Below are 24,279 nucleotides of genomic sequence, written 5' to 3'. Positions count from 1 at the left end.
ACATCAGTCTTGTAGTTGCACTTTTTCACACTGGGTGCCTGATTGTTGATCTACACAGGATTATATTCTGATATATTCTAAAGAGTAGTTTTCAGCAAGTATTCAGCAAAAATGTTGTTTTGATTGGATGCCAGCTGCCATGCCTCGCAGCAGCAGCAGCAGCAGCAGCAGCAATGGGTGGCTAAGAGGCCCACGTGTCACTCACAGGGAAAAGGTCATATCCTACATTATTTGTTCATATAACATATGAATCCTGGCTTCTAGAAAGTATGAAAAATTGTGTGTTTAAGGGTATAAAACAGAATTAATCTCATGAACTTTTAAAACCATTCACAGATACTAACATATACTAAAATATCTTTTTGAATTTAAGGTTCATTTATAGCTCTCTGCTCCCTCTCTAGAGTTTTTGTCGATGCTTAAGCAATGACAGAAATTGCATGAAAGAAAAATGCTAATATACTGCAGTTTTGTTTTTCTTTTTCAGTTATGTCATGAGATAAAAAAAAAAAAAATTCAAATATGATTATTCAATGTGTGTTGCAACTATCTACATGAATAGTTGCAAGTAGAAAATTCCCCTTTGATGTATGTAAGTGATAGTGACAGCACATCTGAGGCAGAAAGACGGAGATTTGTAATATAGAAATCTGACTTTGAATCACCAAATATATTTTTCATGGGTGACTCAATCTGAACAAACAGCTCTACATCATATAGCACAGCAGAAATAGACTCAGAAACACATACACACAGACACATTCTGTACCGAAACAAATATCTATGCTGTTTCCTCAAAGGAAAGAGACTGAGAGAGAGATAGAGAGTCTCTTTCCTCTCTGTGTGTATATTTTCATGCGTGTCTAAGTTATATGCAATTAACAAACAAACAAAAAAAAGACAATATATTTGTCAGTTGTAGCTCCGTTGTGCTGATTTTCATACTGATGATATGTTATACTGCCTCAGTGTCTTTAGGCATTTCTATTAGACACTTCCCATCATTTAAAAAGTGATTACTGTCTCAGGCACTAAGTGTGTGTGTTGCAACAAAATTATATCAAAAGTTCCATATACTGTATTGTCCAGCTAAGTTGAGGCCAACAAATATTACATTCTCTTGTAAGCATACACACAGTCTCATTTTCCCTTTCAGGTGAACAAAGGATATTACTGTTGAAACTTGATAGTTTTTAATATTAAAGCACAAGAGTTCTATATCTTTCCTGCACCTCGGGGATTTTAAGCTATTCAACTCTGGTGGATTATCTGTGTCTGGGTTAGTCACTCAAACCGTGAGTGACACTATAAAAATAAGGCGGCCAGATCCTGTTGTCGTTGCTTTTACAAAGGCAGTTTTGTTATAAAAAAAAAGTGCTCTAAGGCAGTGTGCTAATTATCTGGGATTTTTGCTTGTTCCATTTCCTGTGCACTAAGGAGGACAGTTGTTTTGTCAGAACTGCATATTTAGTAGTTGCCAACTGGTGCCAGCAAATTTCCTCTTATGCCAGGATGCCAGCGAGCTTCTGTTTTTGGCTTCGGTCCAGTCAGTTTTCTCAGCAAACAACAAGCTGAAGTGATACACAAGATGTGCGTGCTGTATTCTGCATTTTACTGGCTTTGTTATCTGTTAGGTAAATACAGAAACATTAAAGTATTTGTTTGTTTCTCTTGTCAGTTTTGAGAACAGAGTTGCAGTATTAGACTCTTTGTGGGTATGTGGGCTGCCATGTACTTATAGTATGCAACAGTGCTAATAACTGCCTATCTAAACCCCCTAGTGATTGCTGTCTTTTCCACCAATCTTGTAACCCCTGTAGTACTCCTCCCTAGCACACGCACACACACACACACACACACACTTTCCTTTCACCTCCCTTTTGAATGTCAGTCATCCAGGCCAGTTCTCCCCCTCCCTCCACGCCCACTCCCTTGGAGACCAGCAAGAAGTGGGACTTTAATTAGCTGCGATAATTAGTCAAACACACACACACACACACGCACACAAACTGTGCTACATCACACCTTGTCGCCCCCTGTCAAAATCTATTAGTTTCTCCTCACTAATGTTTGATTGAATCACACTTAAAGCTGCATGAATGCATTTTTTGCCACACTAGGGAGTAGACAGAATAAAAAAAACAAAGTCCCAGAAACACTGTTGATGTATTAAGTTGTTTTGGCTAATATGTTAACGAAACACTGTCTACAGACACTTTCAGCAAACATGAGCTTTTTATTCCTCTGTTCACCTGATGAATCTAAGTCTCATGTTCATGTAGTTGCCAGGGGTTGCTTTACCGACCCCTGGCAACAAATATCAGGGTTTGTAGCTACTAGATGATAGACTTTCAATTCCAGCCATCAGTTTACTGATGCTCTCTGCAATTTTATGCTTGGCAATTGGAGCAGACTTAGTGTGTCTCAGCTAGTAGGTTGGAAACTGATGACTACCATTTGCATGTAAGGGTTGATCAGATTGATTAGACTCAACCATACACACAGATATGACTACCGAAACAAGAGCTCCGGTTGTTAAAGAGTATTCAAGCTGGATTTACACTCGATGCAAGGGGTTAACGTTAGTGCAGCCGTAAATTCTACAACATAGGTTTGATTTATATTCAGTGTTGTATTTCACCTATTGATAGCACTGCTGCAACACTAGATAGATGTAACGAATGTGATCAGGCCATATGGTGCTTTAATGATTTGTGATCTAGAGCAACTGCTCGCTACGTGCATACTTATAGGACTGGAACTACTTCCAAGTAACTTGTATTTCACCTATTAATTCTGCAATCGGTGTGTTAATGTTATTTCATTTACTTTGTTAGGAGCGGAGATCACAGTGAGCAGAAGGTTTATAGTGGAACTGACTGTGGATTGAAAAAAAAAACCTCTCCCCTGCATCAGAAATTTGTTGGAGAATACACAAGCAAACCAAAGCTGACCACATATATCACAATTTTTACAATCACCACCACATTTTTGAGTGGTGTAGCTACAGCAACCACATGCACAGACTCTGTAGGTATGCTGTACCCCTCAACTCAGAACTATAAAATCCAGCTTTCATTATCTTTTGGGGCCACGAGTCATCTGATTGACTGTTGGTAACTGCAGAGTTCTGCTACTGATGCCCTGCACATGAATGGTTTATGCTTTAGTTTCATGATGAAGTTTTTTTTACAACATTATCTTGTTGTTCATACTTATATTTTCAACCTCACATTTTATTGCTGCTGCTACACAGCACGGAGGACACGAGATGAGGGGGTGAGAAGGCGCCCTCTCTTGACATACACACTGGCTCTGTATTTGATTTTCCTCCCAGTATCACTTTCCTGCAGAGAACAGTGGGACATTGTAGCTCAAAGTGCTGAGCAAGTCACATTTTTTGGCCTGTGTGATGACGGCAAACTGTATTTTTTATTTTTTTTTCTCCCTCTTTGCTCCACCAGGAGTTCATAAACAGAAAGTACCTTGGAATGACATAATGGGTTTTGGATGGTGAGATATTAGAGGTACGCACACATAAACAAACAAAGCGGTGGGATGTAGATGCTCTCTTATTTCTAAATGCCATACACAATAGGTCAGCATGCAGAAAAAGTTTCCCATCACTTTCTCTTAACATCAAAGAGCAAAAGTCAGCTCAAACAGCAGGATAAGAAAGTGTGATAGTAACCAAACGCGGAGCAGGTCTCGGTAGAGAAACGGAGAATAATAATGTGTTGTTCTCTTTGGATCTTAAGTCAAAGACATGAGCTTTCTGAGAGAATATCAAAACACCAAATAGGGAGTGGACAATTATATCACTTCTGATGAATACTGATAACTGTGTGAACTATGCACTGTGGAAAAAGATGTACCAAACTAGCAAAGATTCTCACAGTTCCTTTCTTGTGCGTGGATTCTTGCATTCCTGTAATGTTAACATCCAGTCCTCAATATTGGGTGGATTACAGACAGCTGCCTTTCCTCTCTGTGTTTGTTTATCCAGAAATCTCATTTTAAGACACTGTATATCAAATATTGACATAATTTGGACATTGCCTATCATTAATACATACATTGGCCTGAGGCATGAATGTCAAATTTGTTGCTGATATGTGCAGATGAGGGACTGTGTCATTTGTGGGTGATGACGTGCAGCAAACGCCTTCGGTGAACCTGTCTTGTTGCTCACTGACTGCGGCTCTCAGCTGTCCGGCCAGTTACCTGAAGCTGATTCTGCGTAGGTTGCCTTCTTTCCTGCTACTTTACTTTTGCTTTAGTGCTATTTTAAATATTGCACCCTTATTCATCGTTCGGCCTGCCAGGGCTGGTCTCAAACTACAGAATGAAGTTGCAGGTTCACAAAACACTGACTTAGTCCTCACTATTGGTTGCTGTGTGAGGGGGAAAAAAGTGAGAGAAAATATTTTTAGAGTGTCACACCTTTGTAGAGTTTTGTGAAGTAACGATTGTTTTGCTGATCCTGAGGGTTAAAATTAGAATGTGCTAGTAAAGTTAACTGAGGACAAGAACTGAATACCAGGCTGAGGAGCAATGTTTCACTGCCCTCTCTGGTTGAAAGTTTCTAGTATGTAGCACCCATCAGTGATGGTAGGTGTGGTCAGAAGAGTGCTCTGTTACACCTAATGTGACTCCCTGTACCGACACACTCTGAAGTACACTGCATCACTGATGCAAGGTGAGAAGTTAAACCACTAGAGGTCAGCAGAAACAAGATTTTCAGCCTTGTTAAGTTGCTCTCTAAAGTGGCTATAATCTTTATTTTTATAATAACGATGTATTTAAATATAATGCAGTTCCTCTAGGTCGGTTGCTGGTGGTGGGGATGCACCGAGCAAAACTTGGGAGAGACTTAGCAGCCACACATTTCTTTCGTCTTTGTTTCTCTATTTCTCTGTTTAGCATCGTCAGGTTAAGCTAACTCATTGTTGCTAACTTTGTAGCTAACACCCTTCACCTTTCCAGCAGTTGGGGAAACAACAGCTGACACACTGAAGCCTGTACTGTACATTTACTGCCAGATTGACAACTTACTGCTAACCTTTTCCTCTGCTCTGCCTGCGTTCACCGTCACTTTTCTGCCGCTTGCACACAATCAACCACTCACTTGCTATGCACACACATTACGAGCTGCCCTATTCCTTAGAAGGAACTACGCTACCAAGAGTTTCCCAGGCAACGACATAGAGGTTGACTCATGTTTTGGAACAGCGCTGCACAGAGGGGCCCCCAAACACTATTGATTTCTGAATGAATGGATATTTGGTGTTATTTTTGGCATGAAAAAAATATTTTTTGTCCTGGCGGTGGTTTTCGTTGGCCTGGCGGCTCGTCAGGCCTGTATAATTACAGGGGAAACGCTGTGTCATGTGAGAGGCGTCCCGAGTAGTGTTGAATGTACGGAGAATTACTACCCGACTCTGCTGCTCCCCTCAGCTTTACAGAGCTTTATAGCGAGTTTCAGCTCATTAACTGTCTGGCTGCAGCTTTGGTTCACTCTCGGCTGCAGCAGGCAGCTGTTTTCAGAGGAAAAAGCGACTAGCTCGTGGACATGGTGGAGCATTTAACAGCTAAAGAGCAGATATTTCCCTCAGTAGTAAGAGACCAAAAACAGCTAAAAATGAGAGTGAATATTGGACTTACATTCACCAGTTGGCTCTAAATAAGTGCTGGATGTGTAAATAACTTTACTAACAAGTACACCATATCAACTTAAAAGGTAAATGTATGTCAATGTTGTGTTCACAACTTGTTTACACTGCCCTCAAGTGGCCAAAAAATCAATTACGTTGTTGGTTTATGGTTTTAAAAGAGTGATAAAGTGAAACGTGGTCTGTTGGAACTCACAAGTATCATAACACAAATCTAGTTTTTGTGTTGAGGAATGGGTCCCACAGTTTGTGTGTGTTTGTGTGTGTTTGTAAGCAAGCACACACATATATCTCTCTCATTCTCTCTCTCAGTCCTCCCACTCACTAGACACTGTGGGGGTGTGGATCCTGCAGGCTGCCTGTCTCCCTGTGCCTGCTATTAGTCACATATTCTGCTAATTACACTCTTCCATCGCACCAAACCTACATACACATACGTAAATATACTCACACAAACACACAATAGATCGAGGTAGGTACACATATCTCTCGCAGAGCACACACGGACATGTGTTCTTCCTTGTAGCGATGGAAAAATAGCCTGGCATCGGCCCACCAGTCCTCTATGATTCAGTTTCATCCTATACATAAGTGTTCCATTTCTTTCATGTATTATTATCACTCTTTGCTCTTCAAAAGCTTCCTGTCTTCTCTTTCACAATCTGTCACCTTTTTTTTTTTTTTTTCTTTTGGTTTTCTTCTCTCCTCTCCTCTCCTCTCCTCCTTTGTTGGCGTTGTTGTGATTTTTGTCTGGCAGGTTGTTCTGTTGTGGCTGCTCTTGTCTCTCATCATGTTTTAAAAAAGCAAAACGAAACGTTTTTGTCTCCTCCACCCACATCCAACCACCCACCCCTCCCCTTCCAACATCTCTATCTGCATCAATCTCTGTCTCCTCCCCCTCTTCCTCTCTATCTATCCTCTCGTCCTCTTCCTTTCCGCCGACATCTCTTGTCACTTGGCCTCCTCTAATCTAACCTGCCATTTTTCTCATCTTTAATTATTATCCTATGTCTTATTCATCTTGCATCGGCCCCGACTGTCACTCTGTTCACCTGGCATCATTTCTCCTCTCCTTCACCCCCCCGCCCCCCTCCTCCCTTCCATTTTCCCACCTTCATCCCTCTCATGGTCCATCCATCTCCATTCCTCATTTCACCCCCTCCTCCCCGCCACCCCACCACCCCCCTCCCTCTCTCTGTTTTGTCTTCACAGTCACTGTATCCATCAGATTCTAGAAAGTGTCCATCACATTCACCAACATGACATAGTGCACAGGGACCTGAAGGTTAGTATATAGAGGAGCATCTGCATCCCTCACCCCTTACCTCACCTTCCCCACAACCTTTGCCTGCTTTCCTTTCCTTCCCCCCGTCCCTTTCCTCCTTTTTCTTCCTTCCTTCCTCCTCCGTTTCGTCTGTTTGCGTCGTTCCTGTCAGTTTTTGGTCCGATGTCCGCCTGTCCGACTTGTCTCTTTGTATTGTTCTCCTTTTTGCTTTTATATTGTATTGTATTTTTTTAATCAGAGGTCCTTGGCCTGCCTCACCCACCAACCCGGCTCCATCTGCCCTCCCACCAGCCCTCTGTCCAATCATTTTACTACATAACAAAAGCTTCTGTTGCACTGACTGACAAGCAGATCAATCAATGAATGAACGGGCCTTCAGGAACCACCTCGACACTCCCAACACTCCCACACACACACACACACAGTCACCCGCAGTGAGCACCAAACTCCTGCAGGTGTAATAAATATCTTTTTTTACAAAGACCCTTAACCATCAATTTAAACCATCAGACTAGTTAAAAAGAAAAAAAAAAAAAAAATCCAGAGTAATATTTACTGTGACCTGTATTGATTTTTTTTTTCTCTTCCTACCTACTCACTTCTCTCTGGCTTTGACTCACTGATTGTATTATATTGATCCCTGTGTTTTTTCGAGACAGCCTCATTCAACATCAAGTACGTCTTTACGGAGGTGTTTTGAGATCTTGAGGTAAAAGAAAAAGACAACAAAAAAGCCGCAGTGTGTTTAAAACAAATTATTGTTTATTATATTCTTTAAAAAAAAAGAGTCTCCATACACAAACAACCAGCTCAGGAGAAGAATTTCTCTTTGCAACTAGTTTATACCACGGCTAAGTCAGACTCACACCGGCAGCGTCATAGGAAACGTTCTGAACGGTTACACAGGATGCTGTTTCATTTTTTCTTTTCTCTCTGGCTCACAACTACAATCAATGACGCTGCCAAAAAAAACTGCAGCCAAGGGTCAGATTTTTATATTTTAATTAAAAAGAGTTGAAATAAGATTACACAGACTTTGTTTATTTATATGCTGTTTAATACATAAGACAAACTTTAAGTGTAGTTAAAGCAAAGGGTGAAAGGGAATACCACAGAATGGATCATAAAATACAGCTCATATTGGGTGTGATATCTAGGGAATGACCACCCGTGACTGCTAACTAACACAGGAACTTTTGAGATGATCTCCCAGACACAAACACACACAGACACATGCGGAGGATTCTCACCCTGCGGGTTACAGAGCTCAACAGCTGACAAAGTGGGGGAGGATGGACATGGACACACACACACACACACACACACATATGCACTCACACACACACACACACACACCGAACTGCATGCATACCTCTACGCAAGCACACATTTATGTATGAATGAGGGTGCAGGAGAACACACACACACACACATTTCATAGAGTTGTTTAGCCTCGACTGCAGATTTACAGACATATGCAAGCACATGCTCGTGTTGGCTTTTAGTGATCACTCAGCATGCACACACGCACGCACGCACGCACACACACATAAACACACACACACACAACTCTTACCATTTGGGCCATAGATGTGACCTGCCTAGTATTTATTCATTGGGAGACCTTTAGAAACAAGACACAGGATTCTAATTTATAGCTCTGAACTTTACAGCCATGCCAGTCCATCTTCCTCGCTATCGCTCTCTCGCTCTCTCTCTGTCTCTGTTTCTCACTTTCTGTCTCTCCCTCTCTCTTGTTTCTCTCATGTTATAATATTTCGCAGACTGGCCAGACTCCTACTTTATCGCAACCTATTAAGTCAGTCTTTTGAGTCCCTGTATGTTTGTTAGATTAAAATGCGCCCCCCCCCCAATATACAGCTCAGTTTGCAATATTTTAATTGTTAGACTACACCTTTACTGGTTATTACTTATTTAATTGTAGGAAATTGTGAGATCATTTAAAGGCACAGGAAACCAAATTTATGGTTGCGTTTTTGCAAATCTACACATAAATATGTACGTGGTCTGTGGTGTAAAGCATCTGGATAGTCATCGTTTCTTCAGACTTTTATAACACAAGTCCAGATGCCAGGACGGAAGGGGCTTTTCTACGAGAAGCGAGTGAAATGAAGAATGCCACGTAAATAATGCAAACCTCAAGGCTGCACACAAGAAATAATCCATGTAGCCTTGGTTACTATACAGCGATATGTGAACTGTGGCACACAGTGTAAATGTAACAGAAGAATCCCACAAACATCGGCTGTAATGTCGACAGTCACTGTTCTGCTCGGAGCTGCGGTTATCCAAGCATAGCGCTTCCCATCACGTCTTCACAATTAATACTCTCTGTAGGCTATTTAAAAACATTTGATATTTTGCCACCAAAGCAAATGCATTTGCGAGCATAGAGTATAACAGTAGTAGAAATAAATAAATCTTAACTTTATGTTCCTGAATGTACTCTCAACTCTTTTCACTCACAAAACATAAGACTTAATTACTGCCTAACTGCCGGGGAAAGCTATTCTAACACAGTGCTGCGAAAAAATCAATACTGTCACAGCTATAGCATCACATACACTAAATCGATTATACACAACAACCCCGTAAATGACAAAACAAGGTTTGTATTTTCTAATTTTTTTTGACACACACACCCTCTGGGGGATTCTCCCTTAATAGCCCTCACATTTTTCAACAATACACAGAGGTCAGCAAGCCATTGTTTTCTCATCTGTAACTAGCCAATTAAACTAATGACTTGTCAGTTACACAAAGGCGACACCCAGCAGCAATCCAGCAGTATTATCACATAGTCTGTGACAAAACATATAATAAAACAATGGTTTAACTGTAATGTGGATGTATTTAATAATTATTAATTTCTAGTTACAGTGTTACCTTTATTTTTTATGAAACACTGCCAACAGCAAAAGTGTTTTTGTAATAATGTGTCATTTAAGTTCTGTGCATCATTTCAAAAGGAGATTTTTGAGGCAATCAGTATATACATTTTTTGGATCTACATCTGCATTGCCTTTGTTACCCATGCAATGAGTTTTAGAAGAAAAAAATCAATTAATTTAATTCTGAAGTTACTTGGTGGTAACGTTTTTTTAGTGTACCTACTTTTCCTGCAGTTAGTTTGATCTAATTCTACTGCAGTCAGGGATTTGTCATATCACACAATATTTCATTTCAGCTGTATTTTTTATAGTTGAAATGACAATTGAACTAGAACTTGACTTCCTACATTTTTCAGAATGCCCTAAAACAATCTCACAGAAAATACAACATGAACTTTCCAAAAGTGTAGGTGGAAAGAGCAATAGTGTAGTAAAAGCAAGAGAACATCTCTTTCCATCATCCAAAAGCTTCCCTTTAACTGCACTCAGATCAAAAACAGGCCTGCGCTAAAAAACATGCAAACATGCAGCATCGGTGGGGGCGTGTTATTGGATCTATTACTCAAAGTTCCATTTGAGTAATACACCCATGAGTTTAAAGGCTCATCAGATACCAAAACACTGCACAGGGGTTTACAGTATTAGGAGGAAGGATTTAACTGCTCTGAAAAGTTAACACAGCTGTAGTCATTTTATCTTTCGTTTGCAACAAACGCCAGGTAAACTGTAGAAAGACAGCGTTCATGTTACAAAGTAATTACCAGGAATATAATACATATATATGTGATTGACCAACACAGCGCCTTGCTGGGTTGCATTACGTTGTGGCAAAGATTAACCACGTTCCACTTTCTTGCCAGACGACCATGCGTCTGTTGCGGCTTCATTAAAATGATTGACGGGGCTGCATTTTTTTTCTTGCGGTGCTGCTGTCAGTCTGAGCGTGGCTTTGTTCAGAGTTTTACATGTTATTTGGCTACATTTTTGTCTATTAGTCCTCCATCTGTGAAGTGAATTTCATCTTCTATGATTGAGTAATATTGCAAAGCGCCAGTTTCAGAACGTAGCCCTTTCTCTTTGAATCTTGAGGGACTGTTCAGACTCTGGCATTAACAACTAAAACTTATTATGTTATAGATATTACATATTTAAGTGACATGCTGGCTTGCAGGCAGACATCAAAAAAAGTGAAAAAGCCTTACACTCATTACTCCAATTTTAATTTATTTATCAGACAAAGATCAATTCACACTGCCTTCTCACACAGACTTTTTCTCTTTTTTGGTATTACATTTCTTGACATCATCTCATATAGTACATATTTGGGATTAATATTTAGAACTACAGAAATGTAAAACACAACAGCAAAATTGGGCCCAGAAAGGCTTCATAGCCATTAGCTGTTTGTGAAACAATTGTGGGGTAGATTTTTTTAATCCACTCAAAAAAAATAATACTCAGTACACATACTCTCACACTCAAACCTCCCCCTGAACTTTGATGAACTTTGACTTTGTCAGTGCACAGGAAGCACACATGCACAATCAAGCTTTTGTCCACACCCAATGCCACATCCCCAACAGCAAGTGCGTTTGTGTGCGTTTGTGTGTGTGTGTGTGTGTGTGTGTGTTCACGCCGTACTGCAATGGTCTACACCTCCCACAGCTGGACCCAGGCAATGTATATGGCCCTATAAACACATGCTCGTGTTGTCTTTCTCATTTTTTATATATATATATATATACACACTCACCGGCCACTTCATTAGATACACCTGTGCAATCTAATGCAATCCGATACAACAGCTCTGCCATAAATTCTACTTTTACTGCAGCTTATACATTTTCAGTTTTTCATAATATTGAAAAGTGTTCCTAATATTTTTCCCCCCCCATGTAAGTTTATTGACGGAACAAGATATTAGGAACACTTTTCAATATAATTCACTCGAGTACACCACCAGCACCCAAATAATAAACATAAAGTAGAATTATCACCTTTCTGACAATGTCAACAAAAACTGAAAATGCATAAACTTTGTAAAAGTAGAATTTATGGGAGAGCTGTTGTGTTAGATTGCATTAGATTGCACAGGTGTTCCTATTAAAGTGGCCTGTGAGTGTGTATGTGTGTATGTGTATATATATATATAATATATATACCCTGCCCGTGCTCAGATATACTACTTAGTCTCTGCATAGGCTCTCATCTCCGTCTCCCCTCCGCTTCCCTCTCACTGTTTTTTACTTTTGGGTTTTTATTTTTAGTGTCCAGTGGCTAACAGACATCAGAATGACAGTTCTTGTCAGCAGAGGCCAAATAGGCTGGCAGAAGACATGGCATTGATCCCAGACACATCTTTTAAATGTTATTAATTGCACAATGACTCACTCCTTCCCTTACCTCCTTCATCAACGCCTTCTGTGCCCCCCATGGCCAGCCACACTCTCACACCCTCTTTCATCACCCAAGGCCTGCTGGCTATAACATAGAGGGAGGTGGGGTATCTATAATCCACCTACAGCCAACTGAAGAGTAAAAAGTATTTCTTAGATGAGTATGTCTAAGGTTATACTCATCTAAGATGAACATCCAAGACTAAGATCACAGAGTGTATCAGTTGGTTGGTTGCAGAATAGACTGACTTGAAGGAATCTTCTGTTGCAGAGCACCCACAGCCATACCTTTCCAGGCCAGCCATATCAAACCCAAAGCTACAGCCAAGCCCCAAAAAAGCTCACCTAAGGAAGGTCGTTGATGACATCTGCTACTGCACAGAATGTTCGGTCAAATTTATTCCCACAGTAACCGTTTTAAACTTAGGTCACTCTTAATGTGGAAAGCTGTACCAAAAGAGCAAGCAGCAAACCCATTTTGTCCTACAGCTTTGTAATGTGATGCACATCATTGAAAAAAGTTGGTAAACTATACAATGTATGCTATAGTTGGCTTTACATTTGGCTCACAGCGGTTAGATAGCTAACTAGTAGCTAACCAATTGGCTATTTAAGCTATTTAACTGCCTTTTCATAAACCTGGATGCGCGGTTAGCTGTGGGTCAGCCGAGTTCAGTGAAAGGTGAAAGTGTAACGCCTGGCAACAGAAGAGCCCTTTCAACCCCTGTTCTACCATGACCTCCTACTCCTCCATCATACCCCCCCCCCCCCCCTTCCTCTCCCTTCCCACTCCTTCCCGACACCTTTGGCCTGTGCACGGGATTGTAGCGCTGCTCAGACTAACATGCGCCCCCCCCCCCCCTTCCCCTTGGTGTTTGCATGCAGTCATTGCATCCAGCAGATCCTGGAGGCGGTGCTTCACTGCCATCAAATGGGCGTGGTGCACCGGGACCTGAAGGTGAGTGATGGGGATCACCTTACTGTCCTTTTTGAGAGTGTGCTTATATATTTATGTAAGGCGGTTTGTGGTTGTGTTATTCGTGTAGTCCGTATACATCTAATGTGTTCATGAGAAACTGTCTTTAATGTGTGTGGACATAATGTCATTTGCAAAAAGCCTCAGGACTTAGGGAAGATTTTGAACCACCTCATCTCCCCTGAACTAACATCTCCTGATATAAATGTGTTGGCTGTCTTTCCAACCCTATATAAAACAGTGTAGGCCTACATAATGGCTGGTTGCACAGTCAGAAAGCCATTTAGAGTCAGGCAAAAGCTCCTCTCCCCACTCAGAGCTATACCAGTCCCTACAGCTTTGCGGCAACCACCATTAACTGTGAAATACCGCCTCCGATATTTTTCTTAGGCTGCCCAGCCATAGACAGCCTCCAGCCCTCTGCAGTCACCTTCTTTTCCTGTTGTGTAAACACCACTACCTCTAGTCTGTGGAGATTTCAAACATGCAACGCTGGTCAAGCTGACCAACCAATGCCTCTGCACTGTAACCTTTTTGGAAGAGGATCTTGTCATTACACAGCTGGCCCATTTACTGTTGATAGATCCATTCAAGATGGCCCAGAAGGATATTTAATCAGACCTCTGGGTCATTTACTAGTCAGAGTGAGCTGTTAACTATTGATTATCAGACACCCTGTGTGGTTTTGATTGCCTTTATAGATCAGTTAATGACCCTCCCTGCTTCAAAGGTGACAGCTCATTCTCTGCAAACGGCCATCAATTGACTTCTGATGTTGTGACATTTGTTTATATCGGCTGACTGGCTGAAAACCAGTTAGAGAGCCAGTTAGAGCAAATTTCCTAGAACTGTGGTATTGTTTAATGTATTTTAGAGACTTGTTTACATAGTATGTCATATGGTTCATATTAAGTTTTGCTCACAAGGATTTTTGCTAAGCTTGAGATACATTTTTGTAAAATTGCATAGCAAGCAATAACAACATAACCTTGTTTAATGTGACTGCTGACTGAACTAACCAACAACTACTCTGAAGTTTTGACGTTACACTTCGGCTTAATGCAGTGTTTGTGGAAATTTTTCCTCCAAACAAAACAGTACCTCCAAATGTAATGAGCTGTATGCGCGTTGGCGTCTAAACAGATAGAAGGCAAACAGTACATGTATTGTACCTGGTAGTTTGTTACGTATGTGCATATCTGTATGTCACATCTTGTTTTGCATGATGCACTTTGTCAAGTAGACCTCTTCTATGCAAATATCAGTCCCAGCATTCCAGCAAAGGCGTGTTGTGTTTATCAGAACTGTTGTGGCTATTTCTTTATTTAGCCGACACACCTATCTAGTTTCACACCCAAGCATCTGAGAGCATTTCATGCAATAGGTCATAGTGTGATGACTGAGGACAGCCCGGGTGACAAGATCCCTCAAATTAGGAATTAGGTTATGGCAATTGAGATGACAACACAGCGAACAGATTTATATGTGTGCCAAAAGAAATTGCCCTAAATTGTACAGACTGTACAGCAGATGGTAAATCATTTTTTGTCATCTCAATAATAGGCGTACGTTCATCAAAGTAAAGTATCCAAAAGAGTGCATAGGTTCAAGTGTGTGGTTATAATTTTGATACCTTGCCCTGACTATAATCTAAACACTCAATCTGTGTAATTTCTTCAAGCACCACTTTTAGTTAGTTTCTCTTCCCACACTACAGCAGTCTACTTGAATTGGAGGTCTGTATCTCTGCCACTTCCTCTGAAGGAATTTGTCAAGAACGCTGCAGCATCTCCTGCTCCTCTCTTGACAGGGAAATAAAAGGGAAGAGAGAGAGATAGGGAGAGATGGGAGATCATTCCAATTGAAACACCCACTCCAGACCTGCTCTCAAACACAGCTCTGTATCATCCATATACCCTTCTTCTCTCTTCTCCTCAAACAAACCAGTTGCAAATCATCCGTATTATTGGCTGTGTGTGCCCTGCGTGTGCTTTTTTTTAAGTGTACATGTGTATGTTTGTGCTAAAGAGATGCACAGGGAAGGAGCGCTTATGTCAAAAAGTGACAGCGATCGCTGCTGCTATGTCTGAACGTGTGGTCTGGATGATTTGCATTTTGTTTATGCACCTTTTTAATGGAAGCACATGCTTCATCATAATTTCCACCCACATCCATTTTCATGGATTATCTTACTGCTGCAGTGTTGGCAAGTTCTAACTCCCCTCATTTACAAAAGAGTAAAGCCTAACCAAGTGGTAGGCTGGGAGAATGTGATGACACCAGTTAGGCACAGTGCCTTAGGATTACTGGTTTGCTCACTCACAGTCTCTCTCTTGCTAATTTTCTCCTCTTTTACTTATGGGCTTAAAGGCTATAAAAGCACACTTTTAAGTCTCTGCACTTTAAATACATAGTATTCTGCTGCCGCTAAACAAATTAGCTAAGAGGAGAGAACAGCAGAGGATGCAAAGACATGCTGCTGCAGTGCAGGGGAGGTAGTGACAGAAGTGCAATCTAAATATAATGTCCCCATTCCCTTCTGTACTGTAAGGGTGCATTTGTGTTGCTGTTTCACAGTAAAGCATTTCAGTAAATGGATACTGTATGCAAACTAATTGGCAGAACATTATAGAGACTTTATTTGGTGTTTTAAAGACCGGAGAAAACTGATTACAAGTAACAGTGCACAGTGGACTTCTGTTCAATTAATGGAAGTCCATAATATCATGCACATTAGTACTGGAAGTGCAAGGCTATTAAATCTACATATTTCAACGCACGTGATTGTTGACACAATTAAACTCAGTATAGCCAAAACACTAGTCTAGTGCTCTGGCTATCAGTTGAAATAATGCAGGCTTGCCATGCTAAGGTTAGGTGACTTTCCACACTTAAAAGTAGTCATGCTAGCTCAACCTGTGTAGGTAAGCTTGGTAGCTAGCCGGGTGACTTTTTTTTAACATCATGAAATCTATGGGCATGAATTAATAAAACAAAAAAAAAAACATCTGTATTTCATATGAATTCATTTTTCCTACTGGAGTGCTTTATTTGTCATTCAAGATTGCTTTTTTAAAGAGGAAATGATTAAAGGAGATTGAAAGAGATGTAGAGAGAAAAAGTGATAAAGAACAGGGGCCAGTGGGGATAGCAGCCCATTATTAGAGCCCTCTTCTGACAAAGAGTAATGAGGCTGGCTGCATTATCTGGGCCACGGAGATGGTGCCTATAGACTACAGCACACCACATGAGGCTAAAAAAGCACTGCAGATTGACTGGGTTTAACACTGCTGAAATGTGGGCTAACTGTTATTCTATAGCTTATATGTGTCCAAACAAGTTATTCAAATGACATCTATGTCCGTGTGTATCTGTGTGTGTGCCGAGTACAGTGTTGAATATAATATTGTATACTGTATGATCCTCAAAACAAATTTTGTGCATGCATAATTATCTACCTCCAGCTTCCTCCACTAGGATAGCGTATATGCTTTGTCCCCCATTCTTGAACTGTTTGGTGACCTCAGTTCTTTCCTCCTCTCCTCTCTAGCCAGAGAACCTGCTCCTGGCAAGCAAATGTAAGAATGCCGCAGTGAAGCTGGCCGACTTTGGCCTGGCCATCGAGGTGCAGGGCGATCAGCAGGCCTGGTTTGGTAGGTACAGCAGGAGTTAATCACATCTGTATTTTATACTTATTCACCTAAAGCTGTGAAGGGCTCATGATGACTGCAGTGACAGAATAAGGTTCAGTCACTGTCACTGGTAAGGATTGCAAAGGTCTGAACTCCATAGAGCCTTAACCATTATCTTTAACAAACTAGGGAAAGGAATAAAGACCTAAGGATTCAGTTGACAGAGTGAGTGACTTCAGCTAACAGAAAAGATTATGCCTTCCTAAAGTTCCTGAACATTAATTCAGTTCTCTTTGTGTGCATCTCATGCGGTCACAGGAGAGGAATTGTAAAGATGTATGCCCCAGATTATAAACATATACGAACATTGCTGGTGCAACCCATTTTATTTTGGGATGCGTTTGAGTTTTTTAGTTGTTTTCAGTTGGTAGTGAACCAGTATTGGTCTGGTGCCAAGAACAGTCATACATTTATGTTCCCTTTCCCCTTTGCCTAGGCAAATCAGTGTGTGTGTAAAGCCTAACATCATCAATATTAAAGTTATTTTTTATCAGGGATGTCAAACTCGTTTTTGTTCTTACCCTGCTAGTTGGAAAGCAAAGGAAAAAAAAGTGAGTGCACTGAGTGCACTTAGTGTTCAGGCACACTTCCACATCTCACCTGGATCGCTACTACAAACATCTGTAGCCATCATTTGTAGCGTTTGTGGCTTTACTCAAACGAGAGATTTGTCAGTTCCTTCACAATCAACTGACTTTAAACCTTCAAATCTGTCCTTCTGATCTCAGTCCACTGTGTGGATGAATAGTTGGAAGCTTACTGAAGAATCTCTTGCTTTCTATGCAAGCTGATCCAAGGTATGTCAATCAACTGTGTGTGTGTGTTTTTACTACAGGATTTGCTGGCACACCGGGGTACCTGTCCCCTGAGGTATTGAGGAAGGAGGCATATGGCAAACCTGTGGACATCTGGGCCTGTGGTGAGTACAGAGAGACACACACTCATTCACACACATATGGCATTTTCCTAAATAATTATATAGAAGAAAGCAGAAACACATTGAAGCATATTCTCAAATAAAAATGTGCATTTTCTCTGTGTGTGTGTGTATGTGTGTGTGTGTCAATGTGTGTGCATGTTTGTGTGTGTGTGTGTGTGTGTCTCAGGGGTGATTCTCTACATCCTGCTGGTGGGTTACCCTCCTTTCTGGGACGAGGACCAGCACAAACTGTACCAGCAGATCAAGGCTGGGGCTTATGATGTGAGTCCCTCTCCTCTTCTCTCCTCTCCTCTCCTCTCCTCCCCTCCCTTCTACTCTCTTCTCTCCCCTCCTGCTGTAATGCCCTCCCCTCTCCTCCCACTGCCCTCGTTCCTTTTTGGCAACGGTTACATAACTGAGTCACCTCATTCATATTTCAGGGGGTGCAAAACAGGGAGCCTCACCTTAGATCACAGTCAACTTTATGCCAAATAGAGATCGAGAGAGAGAGAGGGTGACTGACTCTCTGGCAGTGATTCTGGGCTCACAGGACACAGACCTCAATATTAATGTCCAAACACAACAGGACCTGATGGGTTTGGAATTTCTTAACAAATTGCTCAGTGCTCAGTGCTCATGTACTTACAACATCCTGGGTTCATATCTACTGTGCTGTACTATATCTCATAATGACATATTGTATATTTTTGTATACAAATATATTCTCTATAATATCTCTTCCTGTCCACATGTCGAACTGTCCTTGAGCACAACACTTGAAGTGATAATATATGATTTTAAAAGAGACAAAACAACAACAGAAAACATGATAATAAACCGGGATGCAGCTGGATTTGTTTTCAGAATCTAATGACAAAAAAACACAAATATTTGAAAGCTGTAAGGCCCTAAATACATATAAATAATGTAGCCTGAATTTAAGTAGTACAAATGTTGTGAAGTAATTGAAAAGCTCCTCTGTGCTTTATAAGAGACTGGCAGATTATTTGTCTATGTTAAGCACTCTATAGCTGATTAATGGATATGGTCATTTGTATTATAAGGGCTAATATAGGTTAGAAGTAGTAAATAAATCTTAAAGATGACCATGATGTTTTGCGTGTTCCTCCCCAAATTAAGACCTTCATTTAGACAACATTAAATTAAACTGATCATAGTTGTGAATTCTCAGATGAAGACAGACAGGAACAGGAACAGTAACGGTTACACATTTTCATTCACTTCAAATTGGCTTTCTGAGGACCTTGAATACCCTGTCACACTGAATGTTAAGACAAGAAGCCCTGTTTTCCCCTCCAGTTCCCTTCTCCAGAGTGGGACACAGTGACCCCTGAGGCTAAAAACCTGATCAACCAGATGCTGACCATCAACCCAGCCAAGAGGATCACTGCTCAGGAGGCCCTCAAACACCCATGGGTCTGCGTAAGTATCCCGTCAGGAGATAGACAGTTATTTTTACACATCTTGTGACATTATTGCATACGTAGAAAAGACATTTAACTCAGACAAACAAGTGGTTGGATCACAGCAAACAAATGATCTTGATTAACTGATTTCTTTCCTCATCCTCTCTGCCTAAACCTCCCTCTGTTTGTCCTATGTTGACCCTCTTTCTCATCTTTTCCTGCTCTTCCTTGTTCTCTTCCTTTTCCCAGCAACGGTCCACAGTGGCGTCTATGATGCACAGACAGGAGACTGTGGAGTGCCTGAAGAAATTCAATGCCAGAAGGAAACTTAAGGTCTGTTAGCATGCTTACACTCTCCCCCATCATCCTCTTCCGCTCTAATAAGCTATCGTGTGGAATAAAATCATTTCTACTGCTGTCCTTTCCTTTATTCTTTAATTTAAATCATTACACTACTGGGTTGTAGAAATATTGCCAGGGCTGGTATTTACACTTCCTATTATTTTCCTGTAATGCATTTGATCTGTAGATTCAAGATAAGATAAAAGACACCAGTGTTTTCTCTCCTGACTGGTGTTGAGGTCTTATAGGCTGTAAGAATATAGATCCAAAGTTATCCTACATACATAGTAAGCCCTCCTACACTGATTTATTGCTGACATTTTATGTGGATATAACAGCTTAGCCATGTCACTGTTACCCTGCTGCTTTTGAGCGGTCATGGCATGGTTCAGATGCCAGCACATGGGACACTGGAAGCAGAAACACAGGTGGCTGGAGACACATGCTGGACCAATCAACCAACATGCCATCAACATAAACGTCTCTGGTGTCTCTGGTTTTTCACATTTAAAAAGAAATGGGCACTGGCAAGGTTAGACAACCAGGTGCATACAGTGCTAAATATCAGAAACAAACAAGAGAAAATAGATGAAATCAGTAAAGCAAAATTCTTTTAATGTATATAAATAAAATGTTCTTAGTCAATGCATAGAACAAAGTTCCCGTACACATTCCCATGAGTTTATAGACAAGTCAAATAATAATATCCAGTCTCCCATAATAAATGTATGGGAGACTGGAGGTCAAATTGTACTACAAGTGATATTGCCAGAAGATTTGTTTAGTTTTCTGTGTGAAATTCATTTTGATTTTAGTCTCAACAGAAGGAACAAAAACTGTCTCAAAAATTGAAACTGACCCATTAGTGCAAGTTTAGAATTGTGTTTTAAGTCTGCGTTATGTACATTTTTATTAGGGATAATTTTTAAATGACCAATAAGTAGGAAATGTCCACCCTAAAGTACTTAAACCCTATAATAGAAAATCAGCTAGAGGCCATGCTTAGTATGTATTCCTAAAGTTATTTTGACTGTGAAATGCATTCTAGGAAATATTTTACAAAATCAGCAACTGAAATAGACAAAACAGGGAGAGAGAAAGTACATGTGATAAAAGTAAAAGTACTCAACAACAAACAAGACAGTTAAAATAACTCAAACACTGAATGTCACATCGATATCCAACAGTGTAGACAATCTATGGGGTTCATATTTGTCTCATAGTCAGCAGGTAGATCTAACAGATACAGTAATTTATGCTTAAGCTAAAAGAGGTGACAGGCATTTATTTTTCAACACAACTCTACTGTTTTGTGTACAGTTTTTTTGTTGAGTGGCATCTCATTTTAGTTATTCAGGCACTAAGTATATTATCGACCTTCACAGTTCTTAAATAGACCATGGTATTAAAGAGTTGTGGAGGTTGGTAATATACTTAGTATCTGCATAGCTAAGATGAGATGCCACTCAAAAAAAGCCAAGTCATTATCATTTTTATAGCCCCGTAAGTTGTAAATGATCTCCCTTGAGAAAAAAGTGTCAAGATTAGCTGCTTAACACGTCTCTTTTTCTTCTCTTTATTTCATTATCTCGCTCTCAAGTTTCTCTTTTCTTTTATCTTTATTGTTTCTGTCTTAGACACTTTCACTGAATTGAGTCTGTCTGTACCTACCTTTTGCTTTGTCAAATTTGTCCTTGCCAATTCTGCTTGTCCTTTGTGATGTAGCTGGATGTCTATTTTTAAAATAGATTTCTTTATGTAATATTGAGGTTACAGACAAGGATTTCTGATTATGAACAGACAGTAGGAAGACCTTTTTGTTAGTGGCATTTAGCTGCTCAAATGTTTGATGGTAACGCTTTATTTTACTGGTCCCTTAATTTAATACTAATTTCCTGGAAATTATCTGAGTAATTTGCAGGTATTTAACAGGTAATTTTTAGGACATTTTACAGACAGGGTGGTGCAATTTGGTACAAATTATGAGAAAAAACTGAAAAAAGTGTTTGTTTAGTTCCTTAGTACCCATGCAGTATATTTGGATTTAAATGTTGTTATTTTGCAAATATTATAAATAAATTAGATTCTTGACAATTGTTTAACTGATAGAAAATACTTAAAAGTTATGTAATTTGGTAGTAAAGCCTACGGGAAACGTGCTGATTGTAGAGTTTTTAAGAAACAATCTAATATGCTAATATGTAGTTTGTCACACAAAACTACACTGAAAACTAAGTATTTTTTGTTAAAGAATTGTTTAGTGTAATTTATTGAGAATTTTTGCAAATGAACAGCTGTGTGTGAACCAGCACTTACCAACTAAACCAACTACTTTTTCCTGTTCTTTCCTTGTTATTTGCACTAAATTGCACCACCCTGTCTGTAAAATGTCCTAAAAATGAACTGTTAAATATCTTCAAATTACTCAGAAAATCACTTGATATGTAGAGCCAAGTGTATGTTTCAAGTGTGAGGATTTAATTTGTGGGGACATTTGTATGCAGTCATAGTTCATAAAGGATCTTTGTCAGTATGTAGTCGACACTCCACATTTCTTATCTGTCAGTCAAACAGAATGGGTGTTACTATTTCAATGTACTTTTTTTCTTTGGATTTTCTGTCAATGGAAATTAAGTTTCACCTGCTGAGAGTCTGTATTGTTCTAAGGAAAGACTACCTTTATTTTGGATTTAGAGCAGCAGATGTAAAAGCTTTGATCGCCTGGATATTGATTGAATCACTACTGCAGTACATCACATAGTGGCAAAATGGATGTTCATTTGTATAAATATGTCAAAATTATTATGTGACTGGTTTAAATCGTTAAAACTGAACTCTTCTTTTTTGTTCTCCTCCCAGGGGGCCATTCTCACCACCATGCTGGTCTCTCGAAATTTCTCTGGTAAGTCTTGCGTGACTATAATTAATTGTATCTCTCATACCGTGAATATACTGTTCATATTAGTAGACAAACATCAGTCAATTTATTGTTTGTGTTACAGTGATAACTTTAGGTATTTTAGGTCTGCATGCCAGTTAGTTGTATCACTATATACTAATAATAATTACTAAGGGAGGCTAAAATGTTTGTTAAATATGAGAAAGTCTGTAACAGTTTGGTTTGGAGGAACATGCCACCATAATGGATGAATCATTGTGGCCCTGTGATACTTCACCCAAAATCTGCAACTGCTGTGAATCCAAGCTGATCACTGCTTTGTTGTCTGTGAGAAAATAAACTTCAAACTAAGATTTTCTTTTGTTGTGCCAGTGAGGAAAAACGCAAATCAGACTTCCTTTGATATGATAAAATGGTGGCATGTGCCTTATAAACACTGGTAAAGATAAACATTCAGTGACAGACACGTCTCTCCTGACCAAAGAGATATATTTTAAGTATAAAGTTTAAAGAGCATGCTGTCAAAAGCAAAACTACATTTTCATTTCATCTTAGTGCAACTTCAGTGTTTCCCTTATCTTTATTTACTGTATGTATTTATTTTTCATTACGATGGTAATAAGACTCAGACCCATGTAATGCAGGGCTTTGTCCCCTTGAAGAAAGTCATTCGCAAAACAGCTGTTAAATTGATGGTGACAGCTTCACATGGATGTGACTTTTAGACAAATTGTCTGCATTAAAATCAAATTCAGTGAGAGAAGAATGGTGAACAAGTCCATGGTAACTATAAAATGGTGACAAACAGTCGACAAATTAGCATTTGTAGCTAACTTTAAGCTTATTTTCAACACAGGCAATCAGTTAATTAACTACCACTCTCATTAACTGATGTGGTAATGTCTGTACTGAGGAGAGTTACACTGACAGTAATTATACCACACTTAAATACTTACCATCGCCCTAAATGTCCTCACTTTATAAAAGTCCAACATGTAAGACCATTTGAACCTGAAGCATTTTGAAAATAATCTTTTCATAGGCTGCCATGTTAGAAAACAGGGAAACACTAAATTTGCTTAGCAAGCTGTGGATGTTTGTGTCTGTGTACTTGTCTTTGTATTTGTGTATATCTCTGTAACAGATGACACTTTCTTGATGGTTTCAGGTTGATTTAAAATCTTTGCTATAATTTAAGGTAGACAAGACCTCCTTCCTCTTAAGGCTGCCTCAGAGACACTTTCACAAATTACTGTCTTTAGTTGGGAATTGTACTTTCCTGATGCGTCATGTAGGGACGATCAAAAAATTACACAACATCCAAGCAAAAGAGATTCATCAGTTTCACTTAATGAGGCATATTCAGCAGTGTTGTCGTCACTTAAATGAGAGATCGACGTTGAATTTTACCATTTAGAATGCAACAAGAAGTCTGAATTTGTATGCAAGACCTTTTAAGTGCAGTCAGGTTTGGAAGAAGCCAATTTGTAAGCTTCATAGATGAGTGTTGAGTAATGGAGTATTGGAAGGATTCAGAGCAGTTCTTTGATGATAATTGTTCAACTTAAGCACTTTCTTTTAATGAAATCACAATCACAGAGTCAGTGTTCCTGCACATTACACGTGTATTCTGCATATATGGATGTATGCGTGTGTCTGAGTAGCGTTCATGTGTGTGAGCGTGCCAGCATGCTGCTTCAATAAACATGACTCACAGCAGCCCCTCTGACACTGTAAGCTCTGCAATGGGAAATGGTCT

At 39.8% G+C, this 24,279-nt stretch overlaps 1 protein-coding gene across 18 annotated transcripts in view; it reads left to right on the top strand.

The window, feature by feature from the left end:
- camk2b1 (calcium/calmodulin-dependent protein kinase (CaM kinase) II beta 1) overlaps positions 1-24,279 on the top strand; it is an 82,662-nt gene that overhangs the window by 23,851 nt on the left and 34,532 nt on the right. For 10 of the 18 annotated variants that reach the window (XR_006398397.1, XM_044330736.1, XM_044330715.1 and 7 more), the window contains exons 6-12: positions 6,885-6,957; positions 16,792-16,894; positions 17,769-17,852; positions 18,040-18,134; positions 19,173-19,295; positions 19,529-19,612; positions 22,481-22,523. Coding sequence is in view for 17 of the 18 variants with exons in the window: in XM_044330736.1 (XP_044186671.1) it covers positions 6,885-6,957; positions 16,792-16,894; positions 17,769-17,852; positions 18,040-18,134; positions 19,173-19,295; positions 19,529-19,612; positions 22,481-22,523 (605 nt within the window). In the remaining variant the exon portion in view is untranslated. Of the gene's footprint in view, positions 1-6,884; positions 6,958-13,150; positions 13,224-16,791; positions 16,895-17,768; positions 17,853-18,039; positions 18,135-19,172; positions 19,296-19,528; positions 19,613-22,480; positions 22,524-24,279 lie in introns of those variants that run through there. The other 8 variants (XM_044330785.1, XM_044330726.1, XM_044330784.1 and 5 more) reach the window with 2 other exon arrangements.

This window comes from Thunnus albacares, chromosome 2 (genome assembly GCF_914725855.1).
Source record: "Thunnus albacares chromosome 2, fThuAlb1.1, whole genome shotgun sequence".
Classification (NCBI taxonomy): domain Eukaryota; kingdom Metazoa; phylum Chordata; class Actinopteri; order Scombriformes; family Scombridae; genus Thunnus; species Thunnus albacares.
This window is presented reverse-complemented; position numbering and strand designations above follow the sequence as displayed.